At 43.5% G+C, this 15198-nt stretch overlaps 1 protein-coding gene across 4 annotated transcripts in view; it reads right to left on the reverse strand.

Moving 5' to 3' along the window:
- The window catches only part of RCAN2 (regulator of calcineurin 2), a 305985-nt gene that overhangs the window by 29188 nt on the left and 261599 nt on the right, over window positions 1-15198 (reverse strand). For all 4 annotated transcript variants that reach the window (XM_062186216.1, XM_062186217.1, XM_062186215.1 and 1 more), the window contains 2 exons: window positions 9065-9238; window positions 7289-7460 (listed from right to left, as the gene is read on the reverse strand). In XM_062186216.1, the coding sequence (XP_062042200.1) occupies window positions 7289-7460; window positions 9065-9238 (346 nt within the window). The remainder of the gene's footprint in view (window positions 1-7288; window positions 7461-9064; window positions 9239-15198) is intronic.

The following is a 15198-nucleotide window of genomic DNA, read 5'->3' on the forward strand; positions in this document are numbered from 1 at the left end:
TCCTTATAAGTTACCTTAATTAATGAAATATACTTTTCCATTTGGGGGCAATGATGAATATACCAAGCAGTAACATCAGCAAAATTGCTTTCCTCTCGCATGTTTTGGTAGAAAAGAACTGGAGGTGGGGGGAACTAAATATAGCAGCTGAATGCAACTTGAAACTCAAGCACCATTTTAAGCCTTCCTCTGCAGTTAACTAAAATTGATCTCCCTAACAAGAGCTAAAAATAGCAGGAGGAAAAAAAGAGAATAGACAATGACTTTTCATATCGCTCCCTGCAGGCATTTTCAGTGACAATGAACATGACCTTCCAGAGCTGTCCCAGAGAGCAGAACAAAGGCTGGCATTTCACACCCCACCTCCGATTTACTGCCAGTTTAGAACAGCATACATCTCTATTTTGCCATTTCTGCTGATTGGTATGGATATGCTGTTTGCCTGGCCTTGGTTTTTTTTTTTTTTTTTTTTTTCTAGCTTGTTTCACATCAACAAAGGACACAGTACTGTACTGCTTCTGGAGCTAGGAACAATAGACATTACAAAGAAAAAAATATTCAATTCATCATCACCCTCAAAGTCAGAGCCCATGTTATTTTGTCTGGGTTACTGTTGAATGACAGACTTCTAAGATTCACCAGGCTCAAAGACTCCATTTTGTTGAAGGATTAAGTTTCTCCTTAAGCAGAGCAGGGGAAGGAAAATGAAGGAAGTCACAGGAATTTCCATAAGGAACTTAGGGAGCTGGGTGTGGTGTTGGGGACACTAACAAGCAGAGAAGCAATGCAGAGGAACCAAATTTGTAAGTTGTTTTGTGAAAATTTCCTTTGGCAAGTATCTTAAATTTCTTCTACAGAAATTAATTTTACTACCCAAGAGATCTCTTTGGTTTCTCAAAATTTTCGCCTCTATAGTGCATGCTCTTCAATTCTTTCTGGTTTTATTTTTTTGCCAAGGACAAAGGTGCATGTTTTACCAGCAGTGGAGCCTCGAGCAAGTGACTTAACCACTTAGTGGTTCAATGTTTTCCAGTTATATAAATGATGGCAAGAATATACGTCTCCATGTTTGTGAGCATTAAGTGAGATAATACACAAAGATGCTTAGAACAGTGCCCCCTCTCTCATTCAACAGAGTTTATACCATAAAAACATATGTAGTAAGTCCAGTGGATAAGTTTAAGCCATTGTTTTTATCTATTTTATTTTCTGCATCAAAGATAGATAAAACAGAGTGAAGTGGACAATGATTAAGAATGTTTGACATTGTGCCTCTGATAATTCCAGACAGTAAACAGAACTGAGAGATAGACCTTTCTAGAATGTTCTGTGGTCCTTGTCTCCTGCTGTGACATCTTGTTAAGGATTTCAAAAGAATTCAGTGGAGGCCCACATGTCTGGGTTTGGTCAAGGCTCCTATGTCTTTGCACTGTTGTTTCCTGCTTGCTTCAAAGACCCCTCTAGAAGTTCTCAAGAGCTAATGGGTTCCTCACTGAAAGAGGACCACCAGTGTCACTTTCGTGAAGAGAAGAGATACTGTTGTTCCCCATGCTTTACCTTGTCCTTACTCTCCTGGGGCTGGCCTGAGGCATGCCACTACCTTATGGGCGGCTGGACCTGTTAAGTCTCCTGCGAGCTGGTCATTCATCCCGAGCCCTAGCCCCACCTCATTCTGCACCCCTGCTCTGTTTCCTCTTTATGCTGACTGTTCCCAGCAGCTTTTGAGTTTTGCGTCTCAGTCACTCAGCCCCACCAATTTAGCACTGTTACTCATTGCTCTGAGGCAAAGCTCCTCTCCTTTGATCATCCGAGTTGCTTTTCTCTACCCTCATTATCGTTTGTTTCTGTACCTCAGGAACAGAAGTAGTCATCTTTTCGCATGAAATGAGTTATAATTTGTTACTGAAATGGCTCTGCCAAAAGATTAAAAATGATTTCTACTAAGTCATTTTTTTTCAAATGGAAATTGAAAGTCCTCTCATTATTGAAAACATTAATTTAGTGCTGCCAGACTCAGTCTGGTTAAAGCCATAAAGAAGCAACAATTTGCCCATGAAGAAACTATTTGTAGGCAGGCTAATAGCTGGTCTTAAGTCATTCATTCAGCCACCACTCATTGAGCATCTATGTGCCAGGGGCTGTCAGGTCCTGGGGATACAAAAATGAATAAAGCATTCGTGCCCCCCCCCCCAGAAGTCATAACAGTAAGCTAAGCCGTAGAAAATGACCATTACCGGAAGTGAGCATTTGTGCAAAGAATCACAGGGAGACTGAAGGAGCAGACACACAAATGGGGAGGATTCAGGTGAGGCCCCATTGCTCAGTGCTGAGGCTCAAACAGCCTGTGACACACCTCTGAGATATCTGGAATTCAATGGCTGGAGACAAATCATTCATCTGTGTGGTGTGAGGAGACAAACAGAAATAGTGCCAACTCACTGGCAAGGAACAGAGTGAAGCACGTTCCAGAAAATCCATCCCAAGGGTGGTAGCTATTGCATGGATCAGTCATGGAGAAGAAGCAGGAGACCCTTAATATTTTCTCTTGCCCATAACGATGCCCAGGTCTTCCTTTGCACACCACAGATAAGGGGCTAGGCTCTCGACTTTAGAGTGGTCTTGGAGAGAGTTGTCCACTCAGGGTTAGGATCAGTGCTTGGCCAGCATCAGAGCTGGCCAGAAGCCAGCCTGGGCAGCCTATTCTCCATGGGAGGCCATCTGCCTAGGTAGTGGAGTTCATTCTCTGGAGACACAAGAGATAGGATTTGAAATCTGCCTCTGCCACCCACGAGCTGTGCCACCTTAGGAAAGTTCATCCCTATTTCTATAGCTCAGTTTGCTGCTCTGTACAATGGGGATAGTAATAGTTCCTATCTCTATGCCTATCACAGAACAGGGCATATTACAAATAGCAGATGGTGTATTTGTTTTGATAAAGGAAAGTGAAGGCCCTAGAGCACAATTAGGTAGAAGGCTTGCATTTTTAAGTGTTGTTAAAAAGCAAAAAATGAAATCTTTTTTCCCTACCTCTTTAAGATAATTTCCTCCCATCTTCTTGTCTGCGTGCAGGTTCTGTGAGCGTCCCCTTCACGGGCCTAACTGCCACTCCATCTATCCCTTGGGCCTGTATCAGTCCTGGGTCATACTTGGCCCTGGTGGCACCTCTTCATAAGCCACTTACAGTGCCTGAGATGTACCCTTACTTTTGCTCTGTATCAGATTTTTTTTTGTAAAGACATTTATTTGAAAGAGTGATAGGGAAAGAAAGAAAAAAGAGGTCTCCCATCCACTAGTTCATTCCTCAAATGGCCACAAAAACTGAGGTTGGACCAGCCTATAGCCAGGAACTCCAGCCTGGTCTCCCAGATGGGTGGCAGGGGCCCATCATCAATTGCTGCTTTCCCAGATACATTAGCAGGAAGCTGAAGTGGAAGTGGAACAGCCAGGACTTGAACCAGTGCTCCAGTAAGGGATGCAGGTATTATAAGCGGTTGGCTTAACCCACTGAACCACAATACTGACACCTCTGCATCAAACTTTGTGAGTACTGCCCACATTAATATGCTTTTATGTTCTTGATCAAGAATGATTTGAATTTTACTGTGCTTACAGCTCCCAGTGAGTGGACCAGGGGTGAGCTGGCATATGATGATCCAAAAGTCAGAGGTAACCTGGACCTCCTTAATGAATAGTGAAGTGGGAAGCCCTGGGTCTGTCACTGGCAAGTCATTTGCCACCTCTCTTGACCTTGTTTTCCTGTCCTGAAAACGCATTTGAGCCAGTGACTCCTCCACCCTCCAGCTGTGACCTCAACAACACTATGAAGAGCTCTGTGTGCTAACTTTCACAATAGCTCTCCTGCCTCTGGTCACTGTGTGTGTACAGCAGTCAAAATGGCAGATCCAAGAACAGTGGCCAGGATCAGTCCATTTGCTTGGAGTATGCTTGGCTGTTTCTGAAATGCCCTGAGTTGCCATGGGAAATAGCTTCACACAGCTTGACTTGAGCAGACTCTGTTTCTTTCAAACACTCCACCAGGCTGAAGCATATCACAAACATGACTTCCCTGGATGGCGCAAGAGCTCAGGATTCCTGTGTGCGGGAGCTAGACGCTCAAGGAAATATTATTTCACAAACACCTCCCTTATTACATTGCTTCTTTCATGAATCCTTCTTAGACACCTTGATTCTCACAAAGGCTCTGTGAGGATGACCCAGAAGGCCATTTTTTAAGAAATAATTTATTTGTGTGAGAGGGTGGGAGAGAGGAGATAGACTCTCAACTGTTGGTTCATTCCCCAAATATCCACAACGGCCAGGCCAAGAGCCAGAAATTCAATCCAGGTCTCCCCTGTGGCTGGTTGGGACCTAACTACTTGAGCCAGCACCTGCTGCCTCCAGAGTGTGTGTCAGGAGGAAGCTAGAGTTGTGAGCAGAGCTGGGACTTGAGCCCAGACACTCAGATGTAAGATGTGGGCATCTCAAGAGGTGCCTTAACTGCTTATGCTGAATACCCACCCTTGAAGGTGGTGGGTACTCAGGCCTTGGGTGGCAGGCCCAGAAGCTCAGTGACTTGAGCAGCTTGCACATAAGATTGCTCTAATTTAACTTTAGGCCACATATGTGGCAGCCAGCAGTTCTCCTGCAGGGAGTACTGATTAATCAAATCTCTAATCAAATCTCTAACTTGAACAACCTATAGGGTGAGCAGCTCTCCCTGGTTTACCTGGGAATTTCTGTGCTTGAGCCCTAAAAGTCCTGCATTCCAGGGGGCCCCTCAGTTCTGAAAAAACCCAGACAGTTAATCGGTCACTCTAATTCCCAGGGTTCTCAAAATGGCAGTGTATGTAAGAATGAACATGTGTGGTTACTGAAACTGCACATTTCCTGGGGGGATGATTCTGGGCCAAATGTTTTCCTGACCACACTAAGAAATACTGGTAGTGGGGCTGGTGTTCTGGTGCAGTGGGTTAAGCCACCATTTGCAACATTGGTATCTCATTGGAGTGTCAGCTCAGATCCTAGCTGTTCTGCTTCTGATCCAGCTTCCTGATAACGTACCTAGAAGGGCAGCCAAAGATGTCCCAAGTACTTAGGTCCTGGCCACCCACAATGGCAGACATATAGAGTTGCTGGCTCTTGGCTTTGGCCTGTCCCACGTCTGGCTATTGCAGCCATTTGGGGGGTGAACTAGTGGATGGCAGATCTTTCTGTGTCTCCTCTCTTCTCTGTTGCTCTGCCTTCCACATAAATAAAAAGTTTCTACCAGTATTTCTTACTTCAAAGATTTAAGTTTATCATTCCTGGTATTTGGCACTTGGCTACCAGTGGCTCTTGAATTTATCTGTATATTAGAGTTAGCTAGGGGCTCAGTGTCATGTAGCAGTGGGTTAAGCCATGGCCTACGGTGGAGTGCCAGTTTGAGCTCTGATTGCTCTGTTTCTCATCCAGCTCTCTGTTAAAGCACCTAGGAAAACAGGGAAAGATGGTCTAAATACTTGGGCCACTGCCACTCACAAGGCTGACCTAGATGGAATGCTAGGCTCCTGGCTTCAGGCGGCTGGTCCAGCCCTTGTCATTGTGGCCATTTGGGAAATAAACCAGTGGATGGGAGATCTCTTTTCTCTCTCTCCTCCATCTCTATGTCATTCTGCATCTCAAATAAATATATAAATCTTAAAAAATAATTAACTAGGGAGCTTTTAAAAGGTAGATATTGGGTTTGTGGTTAAGACATGACGTAGGATGCCAGTGTCCCTTATTAGAGTGGCTGGGTTCAATTCTCTGCTCTGCCCTGATTTCAGCTCCTTGTTGATATGCACCTTGAGAGGCAGTGGGTGATGGTTCAAGTGGTTGGGATCCTGCCACCCATGTAGGATAGCTGGACTGAGTTCTCAGCTTCTAGCTTTGACTCAGCTGTTCCCAGAATTTGGGGAGTGAACCTGCAGTTGGGAGATTGTATGTGTATAGAACCTGATATGTGGACTTCATCTCAGATCAAATAAATTAGAACCTCTATGGTGGGGTCTGGACATGGGGATTATATTTTTAAAATTCTCTCCCACCCAAGAGAACCACCAGGACACAAAGCAGACATAACCCATGGTGTTGAAAACCTTGGCAACTGCTTGTTTTTGCGCCCCTCCCCCGATTTCCCCTACTTCCTCTCCTGATATAAAATGGGAAAAATGCTTTTACAGTGTAAGATGGCATCATCTACAGAAATTGAAAACAATAAGCCTTCTGGACATTGGGACAAGTGCCTAAAGTGATACTTTCAAGAATGTTAACATGGGGCTAGTGCTGTGGTGTAGCAGGTTAAGCCACTGTCTGCAGTGCTGGCATCCCATATGGGCATTGGTTTGAGTCCCAGCTGCTCCATTCCAATACAGCTCCCTGCTAATGTGCCTGGGAAAGCAGTAGAGGATGGCCCAAGAGCTTGGACCCCTGCATCAATGTGGGAAATGCAGATGAAGATCCTGGCTCCTGCTTTCAGTCTGGCTCAGCCCTGGCCATTGTGGCCATTTGGGAAGTGAACTAGCAGATAGAAGACCCCTCTCTCTGCCTCTGCCTCTTTCCCTCTCTGTAACTCCTCCTTTCAAATAAATAAATCAATCTTAAAAAAATGTTAACTCTAGCTTTAGCTATAATAGTAAAAGCCTGGAACCTATCCAAGTGTCCACCCACAGGACACTGAGCAAAGTGTCAGTCGATTTCTCTATTGGGGTACCACCTGTCTTGAAGAGGAGTGAACCAGAGCTATGTAAGCCAAAATCAGGAAAGGACCATATTTCCCTAAAGCTAGAGGCTCCTGGGTTTAACTACTTGAATTTGCAGGCTGACTTCACTTTGACAGATGGTCCAGTAGCAGAGGATTCCTGGCTGTGTCCTCACACCCCTGGCAACAAGAAATCTGGATTGTGCAGCAATGAAGTGTTCAGCTGGCAGGTAGGACTCACTTTGCCTATGCTAAGGAAACAACTTCCTCGTGATATAGCACTCTTGTAAGAATTGGACAGTGTTGTCACATCTTAATTTCTGCTCTGTAGTTCAGAAGCTGCAAGCACTGACAGAATCTTTGCACAGGACCCTGAATTGCTTTTAAAGAGGTGCAAAGTCTGATGCTGCATTCTCAACATCATTGCCTTTCATTGTCCTCACAGAGCAGCAAATCCATCAGAAACGCAGATGTTACCATGAGCCCAGGATTTCAAGCTTGTTAATCTTGTCTGGCTTTTCTAGGTGGCTGACAGATGTTTACTTTCTAAAAAAGAGCTTGGGAGCTTACCTGGTCCTAGTTTGGCCACAGCATACAGGAGGTCGTAATTGAGGACGGGGGTGGCATCACTGATGGGCTGCCAGCCGACAGGAGGAGATGAAGGGGGTGAGATGAGAAACTGTTTGGCAGGCTGCGGGGGAGCCAGGTGCAGCTTGTCTCCATCTGTCTCTGGAGTCTGAACCTTTCAAACAGAGCAGGCATGGAGACACTTATTTGGTATGGTTTCAGATGCCTCATGAGACATGGAGTTTCATCCTCTGCCTGTGACAGATGAACCAATGGACCAGACCATAATAGTTACTACTCATACCATGTGCCTAATTGTCTTACTGAATCCTTAAGGTGGTGGAGCTCAACCGTTAGCATATCTCAGAATTATCTGGAAGGCTCACCCAAACACAGACCAGCATGTCCCACTCCCAGCATTCCTCATTCAGGGGCACTGGGGATTTGCCATTCTAACAAGTTCTCAGGTGATGCTGCTGTTGCTGGTCTACTGCCTCACCACAAATCTCCCTCTTGCCTGCCTGCCCTATTGGGGGTAAGATTCACATCACACCAACCATTTTAACAATTCACTGGCATTTAGCACAATCCCAGGGGTGTGCAACTACTGCCTTTATCCAAATCAGGTCATTTTCAGCACTTGCAAAGGGAACTCCTTACCCATTGAACAACTACTGCCATTCCCACCTCCCACTAGCCCCTGGTAACCACTAAGTTGCTTTCTGTCTCTTTGAATTTACCTATCTTGTGTATTTCATGCAAATGGAATCATACACTGTAGCAACTATTAGTATTTTATTCTTTTTTAAGACTGAATAATATTATTCATATGGTTATATTATATAACAAGTGGCTTATCTACTCATTTGTGGATAGACATTTGGGTTGTTTTACCTTTTGTGTACCGTCAAACTTATTCTGTGAATATGAGTATGCATGTATTTGTTTGAGTACCTATTTTCAATACCTAGCAGAATTGTTCGGTTAGATAATGAGTCGGTCAGAGTTTTGCTTTTTAAGGAATAAACTGAGGTTTTAATGCATGAGAAAACTTAACTTTGTCCAAGTCACACAAATTAGCAGCAGTGGTATGATTTGAACATGGGTCTGAGGTGATGGTTTGTGTTCTTTGCCCTATGGCATCTCTATGGGTTGAACCCATGCTTTCAGATGATGTGAGAGATGGATCAGAGATCTAGTGGTGAGGCGAGGCTCTGATGGAATGTTATAGATTGTCCCTTGCTGTGAATCTCATAGGCATCACCAAGAACTACCTATCCCTTACTGGAATAACCAGGATTTATTTTTGCTGAAACAAAACACAAAATTAATTTCCATATGTCTGTTACCTTTTCTCATGGACAGGAATCATTGGGAAGGTTAGGTAGTCCACTAAAATTACCATCTAGGTTTTAATTATGACTGTGAAAGGAAGCTTATGGGTAGTGTGATTGGGTTTTAGTATACAGTAATTCACTTAATCCTTCCAGCAATGTCTGGAGGGTTTATCTCCTCATCACACTCACTGTAACTGATGAGAAAACAGCCCCTGCGTGGTGCTGTAACTTGCCTTGGTTAAAGCCCAGGTTGTCAGTGCTCAGAGACTGCTTCCTAAAGCAGCAAGCTGTCCCTTTCTGAGGCTCATGATATAGGTTCATTTGTCAGTGAACTAATTATAGACCACAAGCCAGTCTGAAAGTAGACAGAGTCTCCTTTTACATTTTTTAGGCGACAGAATAATGGAGGGTGAACAATAACTTTGGTGAAGAATTATCTTACCTGTGCAAAATAGAGTTTTAATTTTTTCCCTCTGAACTGGGTCTCATGAAGCTCTATCCTGGCCTGCGCTGCCGATTTAGGGTTGCTGAAGTTTATTCGGACTCGTCTGAAGCTCTTAAACAGCTGGAAGGTCACGCAGTCATCATAAGCCTGGAACAGCCCCTCAAACTTCTCCTGATAAAGACAAACACAAGCCAACATCCATGGTCAAATGTCTTATATGATGCCAAGCCTGATAGAAACAGCCTATGTATTTAGGCATTTGTGTTTAATAGATAAAACTCTGGTGCTATATTTGTTACCTCTTGGTCTGTTGCCAGGTTCTAGCCACACCTGTGGATTCACTCAAAGAGCTCATAACCTCAGTTCAGGAATCTGTAGTTGACTAATGAATAGGGTTGAAAGTGCAGGTAGCTCATTGAGAAAAATTGCACAACACACTGAGTACCTGTGTGTATGTGTGTTTTCTCTGGGGAGAGGGATCAGAGCCCATCATCAGGTTCTCAGGGAGCCCATCTTCTCCAAAATATCAGAGCTACTGAGTAAAGCACGTGGTAAATATTATTAGCAGTTACCAATCTTGGGGGCACTTTCCTGCCTGCAGATACAGAATCCCACCGGCACCGTGACCATTGGTCCTGATCAATGAAACATGAGCATCAGGCAGGAAAGGGCTCTTGAGTAATTTTCTCAGCTTCTTTCTCTGAGTGGCCATGAATTCCAGATAATCCAGCTGTCAAAAACCAGATTCTCCTTGCCTTTGGCCTGGATTGGCCATGTACAGCAGAAAGAGCTTTCTCCTTGCCTTTACCCCATTCTTTAGCCAAGTTTCCCTTGAAAACAGTCCTCTATTACATTAACGCACTGAGATTTGGTGATTATTTTATTCCTGCAACATAGCCAATCCCTTGAAAATACAAAGCAATCACAATTTTCATCCAATAAAATATTTCAGATTTAGTAAATGCTCACTTTGTACATGGATGGTCACTCTTTAGGCTGTACTAGGATCCACAGATGAATATCATATTACTTCAACCCTCAGTGAACTAACAATCTAACATGACAGACACAACAAAAGAACACCCAGAAGGCATAAAGGGAAAATGAGAGAATCAAGAAATATGTCTATTAACACCATGTGTCTTGCTTCTCTTTGCCTTGGGGGAAAAATCCTTATGGGCCTACTGTTGTTGCACAGTGGGCTAAACCAGTGTTTATGACTTAGGCATCCCCTATTGGAGTACCAGTTCAAGTCCTGGCTGCTCCACTTCTGATCAAGCTTCCTATTTACATACTCAGGAAAGCAGTAGATGGTGACCTACGTATTGGGTGCCTGATACCCACCTGAGAGACCAGGATAGAGTTCCTGGCTCCTAGCTTCAGCCTGGCCCAGCCCTGACTATTGCAGCCGTTTGGAGAGGGAATCTACTGATGGAAGATCTGTCTTCCTCTTCCCCCCTCTCTCACTCTGCCTTTAAAATAAAATCTTTAAAAAAATCCTTATGAGAAAACCAGTTCATGTTAAGCTTTTGTGTATTATTAATGAAAAAAATGCCACTAAGGAAATAAGTTCTATTTAAAAAAAAACACATTCTTTTACCAGTAAGAAATATTTTGTCACAAGAGTCCAAGTGGGACTGGAGATGCATGAAATGACAACACTAAGAATTCACAGAATTTGATCTTGAAATCAGCCTTAGAGCTGATGAAGTCGACCTCCCCCCACCAACCCCCCACCTACCCTACAGCATTTTATGAATCAGGATTCTAAAGTATGAAGCGATAAGGACTCAACCGTGGATACGTGGACAATCAGTGGCAGAGCCACGATCAGACACAGCCCTTGTGGCCCTCACTTCAGAGACCTTCCAACTATGTGAAAAATTACACTGATAGCTTGACAGCAAGAGATTGGTAGCAGTAAACTGACTCAAGACTGAAAGGTGACACATTATAAGAATCAGCCTGGTGATGTGGGCTTGTGGGAAGAGTCACTCACGTGTCAGGGAGGGGCGGACTGCCTGCCTATCCGACATTTAGAGGGACTTGTCTCAAGTTCTCGGTCCTCAAGTCCCTGCCTACATACTTCCAAACCCTGCTGCCCATTTCTGAGAACAACTCTGGCTCTGGCCTTCTGTAGTCTCTGTCATTTGTGGCTCCTGTGTCTGTATGTCCTTTCTCTTGTATACCATTGTATCTAGTCCAGTGACCTCAAATAATGTATCCAAAGCCTTTGTTTTGTTTCAGGATGCTCGGAGCTTTGAGGGAGGTTCTTTTTCCCCTTTTTAGGCTCTGTTCTTATTCCCCTCTCCCTATCAAGAGCAAAACAAGACTCCTTCCTTGTTTTATGCGGGGTAACTTTTTCTCCCATTTCTAAAGCTTGGGATCAGCCAACTCCCAGCCCTGGGGCATCAGCTACCACTCCAAAGGGGCTCATTATGGGATTCTTTCCCAACAAGGCTGTGTTTCCCCCCAGTAATAAAATGTTTCCTGTCTCTTCACGGTGAGAGGACACTGAGCTGGTAATTGCAGCTCATGGTTTGATTCATTCAAGGGCGTGTTCAGGAAAGCCAGGCATAAAGAGACTAAGAGCTATTGTTTCTGAGTAAAGGATGATATTCCTTAGGATAACATCCTGGTGCGCCCACTGCGGCTGTAATGTTTTCCCATTTTCAGTTTGGGAGTCTCACCTTAATGCTACTCCAAGGCCTGAGCATGGGCAGGTAAGGCCAGCTTTGAAGAAGAGGTGTACTTTTCATTTTATGTTTCTTTTATCTGCCTCACATCTCATTTTATCAGAGTTGTTGGGCTCCAGAGTCTGGATCAAGAGAAAGGAATCAAAAAGTCTATGTTTTAACGTAGGCATTGTGGATGCCGTCAGCCCATATCAGAGTGATGGCTTGTGTCCTTCCACCTCCACTTCTGATTCAGCTTCCTGCTAATGCATCCTTGGAGACAGTAGATGATGACTCAAGTGCTTTGGGTCTCATCATCCAATTTGGAGATCCAGATGGAGCTCTGTGCTCCTGGATTCAGCCTGGCCCAGCTCGGGCTGTTGTGGGCATTTGGGGGGTGAGTGAACCAGTGCACGGAGTATCTTGATTCACTAATTTCTCCTCTCTTTCCTCTTCCTCTCTCTTACACACCCTTCTCCATCACCCTCCCCACCTCCATCACTCTGTCTTTCAAGTAGATGAAACTAAATGAATATTAAGGAAAGTCCAGGTTTTAGGCTTTAGGGAGGGGTCACAATAAATGGCCTAGGTTCTGCCTCCATTGGGAATGTTGGCAGGCAGCAATAGCTGATTACAATTTTCTTCTCCACTTGTGCTGAATAAAGAGCTCTAGGCCCCTACAACCATCAAGCTGAAGTTGGCCATTGACATAAACCTCTTTCATATCCCTTGTTTGGGGCATAAGCCAACAAGAAAAAGAGCTCTTGCCTCAAATCAAGGGCACAGCCCAGAGCTTGGAGGCTTAGATTTTCACTGGCCTGGCACTTAAAGTTTACAATGATAATAATAACAAACAGCTGGTATTTACTTGGCATGTCCTCTCTGTACAGTTCTTTTGGGAACTTGCAATTACCATGGGTGACAGCTGGCCAAGAACTGGGGACTTATTGGTCATCTATATTTTTGTTTTCATTAGTGACATTACAAACATTTCATCTGCTGAGGACACAGGATACCAGGCCCAACTGGTTAGAGGCAGGAAGAGCTCATCAGATGTATTCGTAGGCAAAACATTGATATGGAAAGAGGGAGCTGCAGGGATAGCAAAAAGATTTGTGTCACTGGGCAGTGCCACCTGCCATCACGGCACATGTACAGTGCTGATGCCCAGGTTCCCACCAGGCACACAGTGACATTTTGTTTCCTCAGGCCGTTAGTTTTCTCCAGTTTGCTACCCCACCAATCCAAGAAATTCCCCATTTCCTCATTAGTTCACTTTCTGGGTAGGCTCTGGTTTGAATAAAGTTCTATAGCAGCAATCTTAAGTTCTTTGGCCTCAGGACATTTTTATACTCATAAAAATTACTGAGAATCCTAAAGAACCTTTGTAGTACAATGAACATTGATAGCTAAAACCCACATTAGCAAATCAAACTTTTTTAATGACAAAAAGTGACTTTTTTCCAAAACAAAGATGTAGTGAGAAGACTGGCATTGTTTTACATTTTGGCTAGTCTCTTTAATTTCTGACTTCATAGAAGTCACCTGGAATCTTCTACTCCTGCTTCCGCATTCAATCTGCTGCACTATATTTTTGAGCAAAGGATACAAAACTGGCCACATCCAAATATGTAGCTGGAAAATGGAGGGGTATGGTAATAGCCTTTCAGATAATTATGAATGTTGGGGCCACTGCTGTGATACAGCAGGTTAAGCTGCCTTTTGCAGTGTCAGCATCCCAAATGGGTGCCAGTTTGAGTTCTGGCTGCTCCACTTACAGTCCAGCTCCCTGCTAATGCACCTGGGAAAGTAGCAGCAGATGGCCAAAGTACCTGGGCCCCTGTACCCACATGAAGAAGCTCCTGGCTTCAGCCTGGCCTAGTCCTAGCTGTTGGGGCCATATGGGGAGTGAACCAGTAGATGGAAGATCTTTGTTTCTATAACTCTGACTTTCAAATAAATTAATCTTTAAAAATAATTACGAATGTTCTTCCTTGATACTTTAAAAAACTTGTTGAATTTTGATAAAGTGTATTGCAACATTGAATTTGAAGCCATAATCAAATAACACTTTTATTTGATTACATTAAATCCATTTATGTATTTTGTGCTTTGAGTTGATTTTTTACCCATATGTGATTTTGTAATAGTGTGTATTGGTCATTTTGAAAAAAAATGGGTCTCTGAGTTATACAGCCTTTCCAAACTGGCCAATTCCATTACACAATATTTTAAAAAATCATGCTTAGTACTATTGCCATCTTACCAAAAAGTCTTTTAGATATTGTACAGTTGCCAAAAGCCCATTAGTGGATTCAAGTTTTCCAAAATTCTAAGATTTTCCTTGAAAGCCCATTCTTTATCATGAACAAAACTGCCAGCTATTTTCATAGCGGTAACAGATCTACCCCATTCATGCCAGAGAAAACACCTGCCTGAAACCTAGGTGTGCATAACCACAGTTTGCATGTCCATTGTTCTTTCAAGTCAAAATCATGTTCCATGAGAAAAGAAAGTGCCTCAGCTGTTGAAGCTTCTGAGTCAAATGTTGTGTTTAGGCCCAACTGCCAATGTATCCCCTCATTTTGCTATTCATATTAAAAATGCATGTGCTCAAGGACTGTTTATAAAATTAATAACTTTTACTGCTCTATCAAGAACATTCTTAAGTAAAATTGTGATTTCCTTTTTTCTTTTATTTTTAACCAAATGTGTAGCTGTGAAGAACGCCACTGCACTGATTCATACTAAAGTTTCAGTAGTCTTAACCGTCATTGCTTTTCTATAATAGGTGTAGACATCAACACAGTTGAAAAAGCAAATGAGTTCTTAGTATTGTCATGCAAATAGGTTTGATTTCATGGGAAATGACCTTTGGAACCCCTATGTACCTATAAACCACACTTTGAAAATGGCTATACTATAGAAACTCAGAAAAAGTAGGGACTCAGTTGTCTTGGGGGCAAAGACATGAGGTCTAGTGAGAACCTTAAGGCTACCACCTAACAGAGAGGAGCTATCACTCAAGGAAATGCGAGGACAGTGGTACTGAATGCAGCAGGGAGGCCAAATGGGATGAAGATGGGTATGCCTTGCTCTTGGCAAGAGAATGTTGCTGATCTCACTGAGTGCTGTCTGAACCCAGGTGGAGGTGAATAAAAAATATTATAGGTTGAGAAGTGGATGGCAAGGGAAAAGTTGGAGAAAGCAAACTTGGCAATGAAAAAGAAAGATGGAATGATAACCACACAGGAAGTCAGGGTCACATGGAGAGTTTTAGTAGTGTGGGAAGACACACATTGATTGAAGAAATGAAACTACTGCAGGGTGAGAAGAGACAGGCAAGAGGTAATACTTGGTGTGGTGGTGATTTATTCCTGGGAGGGAGGAGGTGACAAGGTAAGGATAGCTGAGTTTGGAAGTGCAGCAAGCCCAACTCAAAATGGCCCTTTTTTC

Source organism: Lepus europaeus, chromosome 3, assembly GCF_033115175.1.
Source record: "Lepus europaeus isolate LE1 chromosome 3, mLepTim1.pri, whole genome shotgun sequence".
In the NCBI taxonomy this organism is placed as follows: Eukaryota; Metazoa; Chordata; class Mammalia; order Lagomorpha; family Leporidae; genus Lepus; species Lepus europaeus.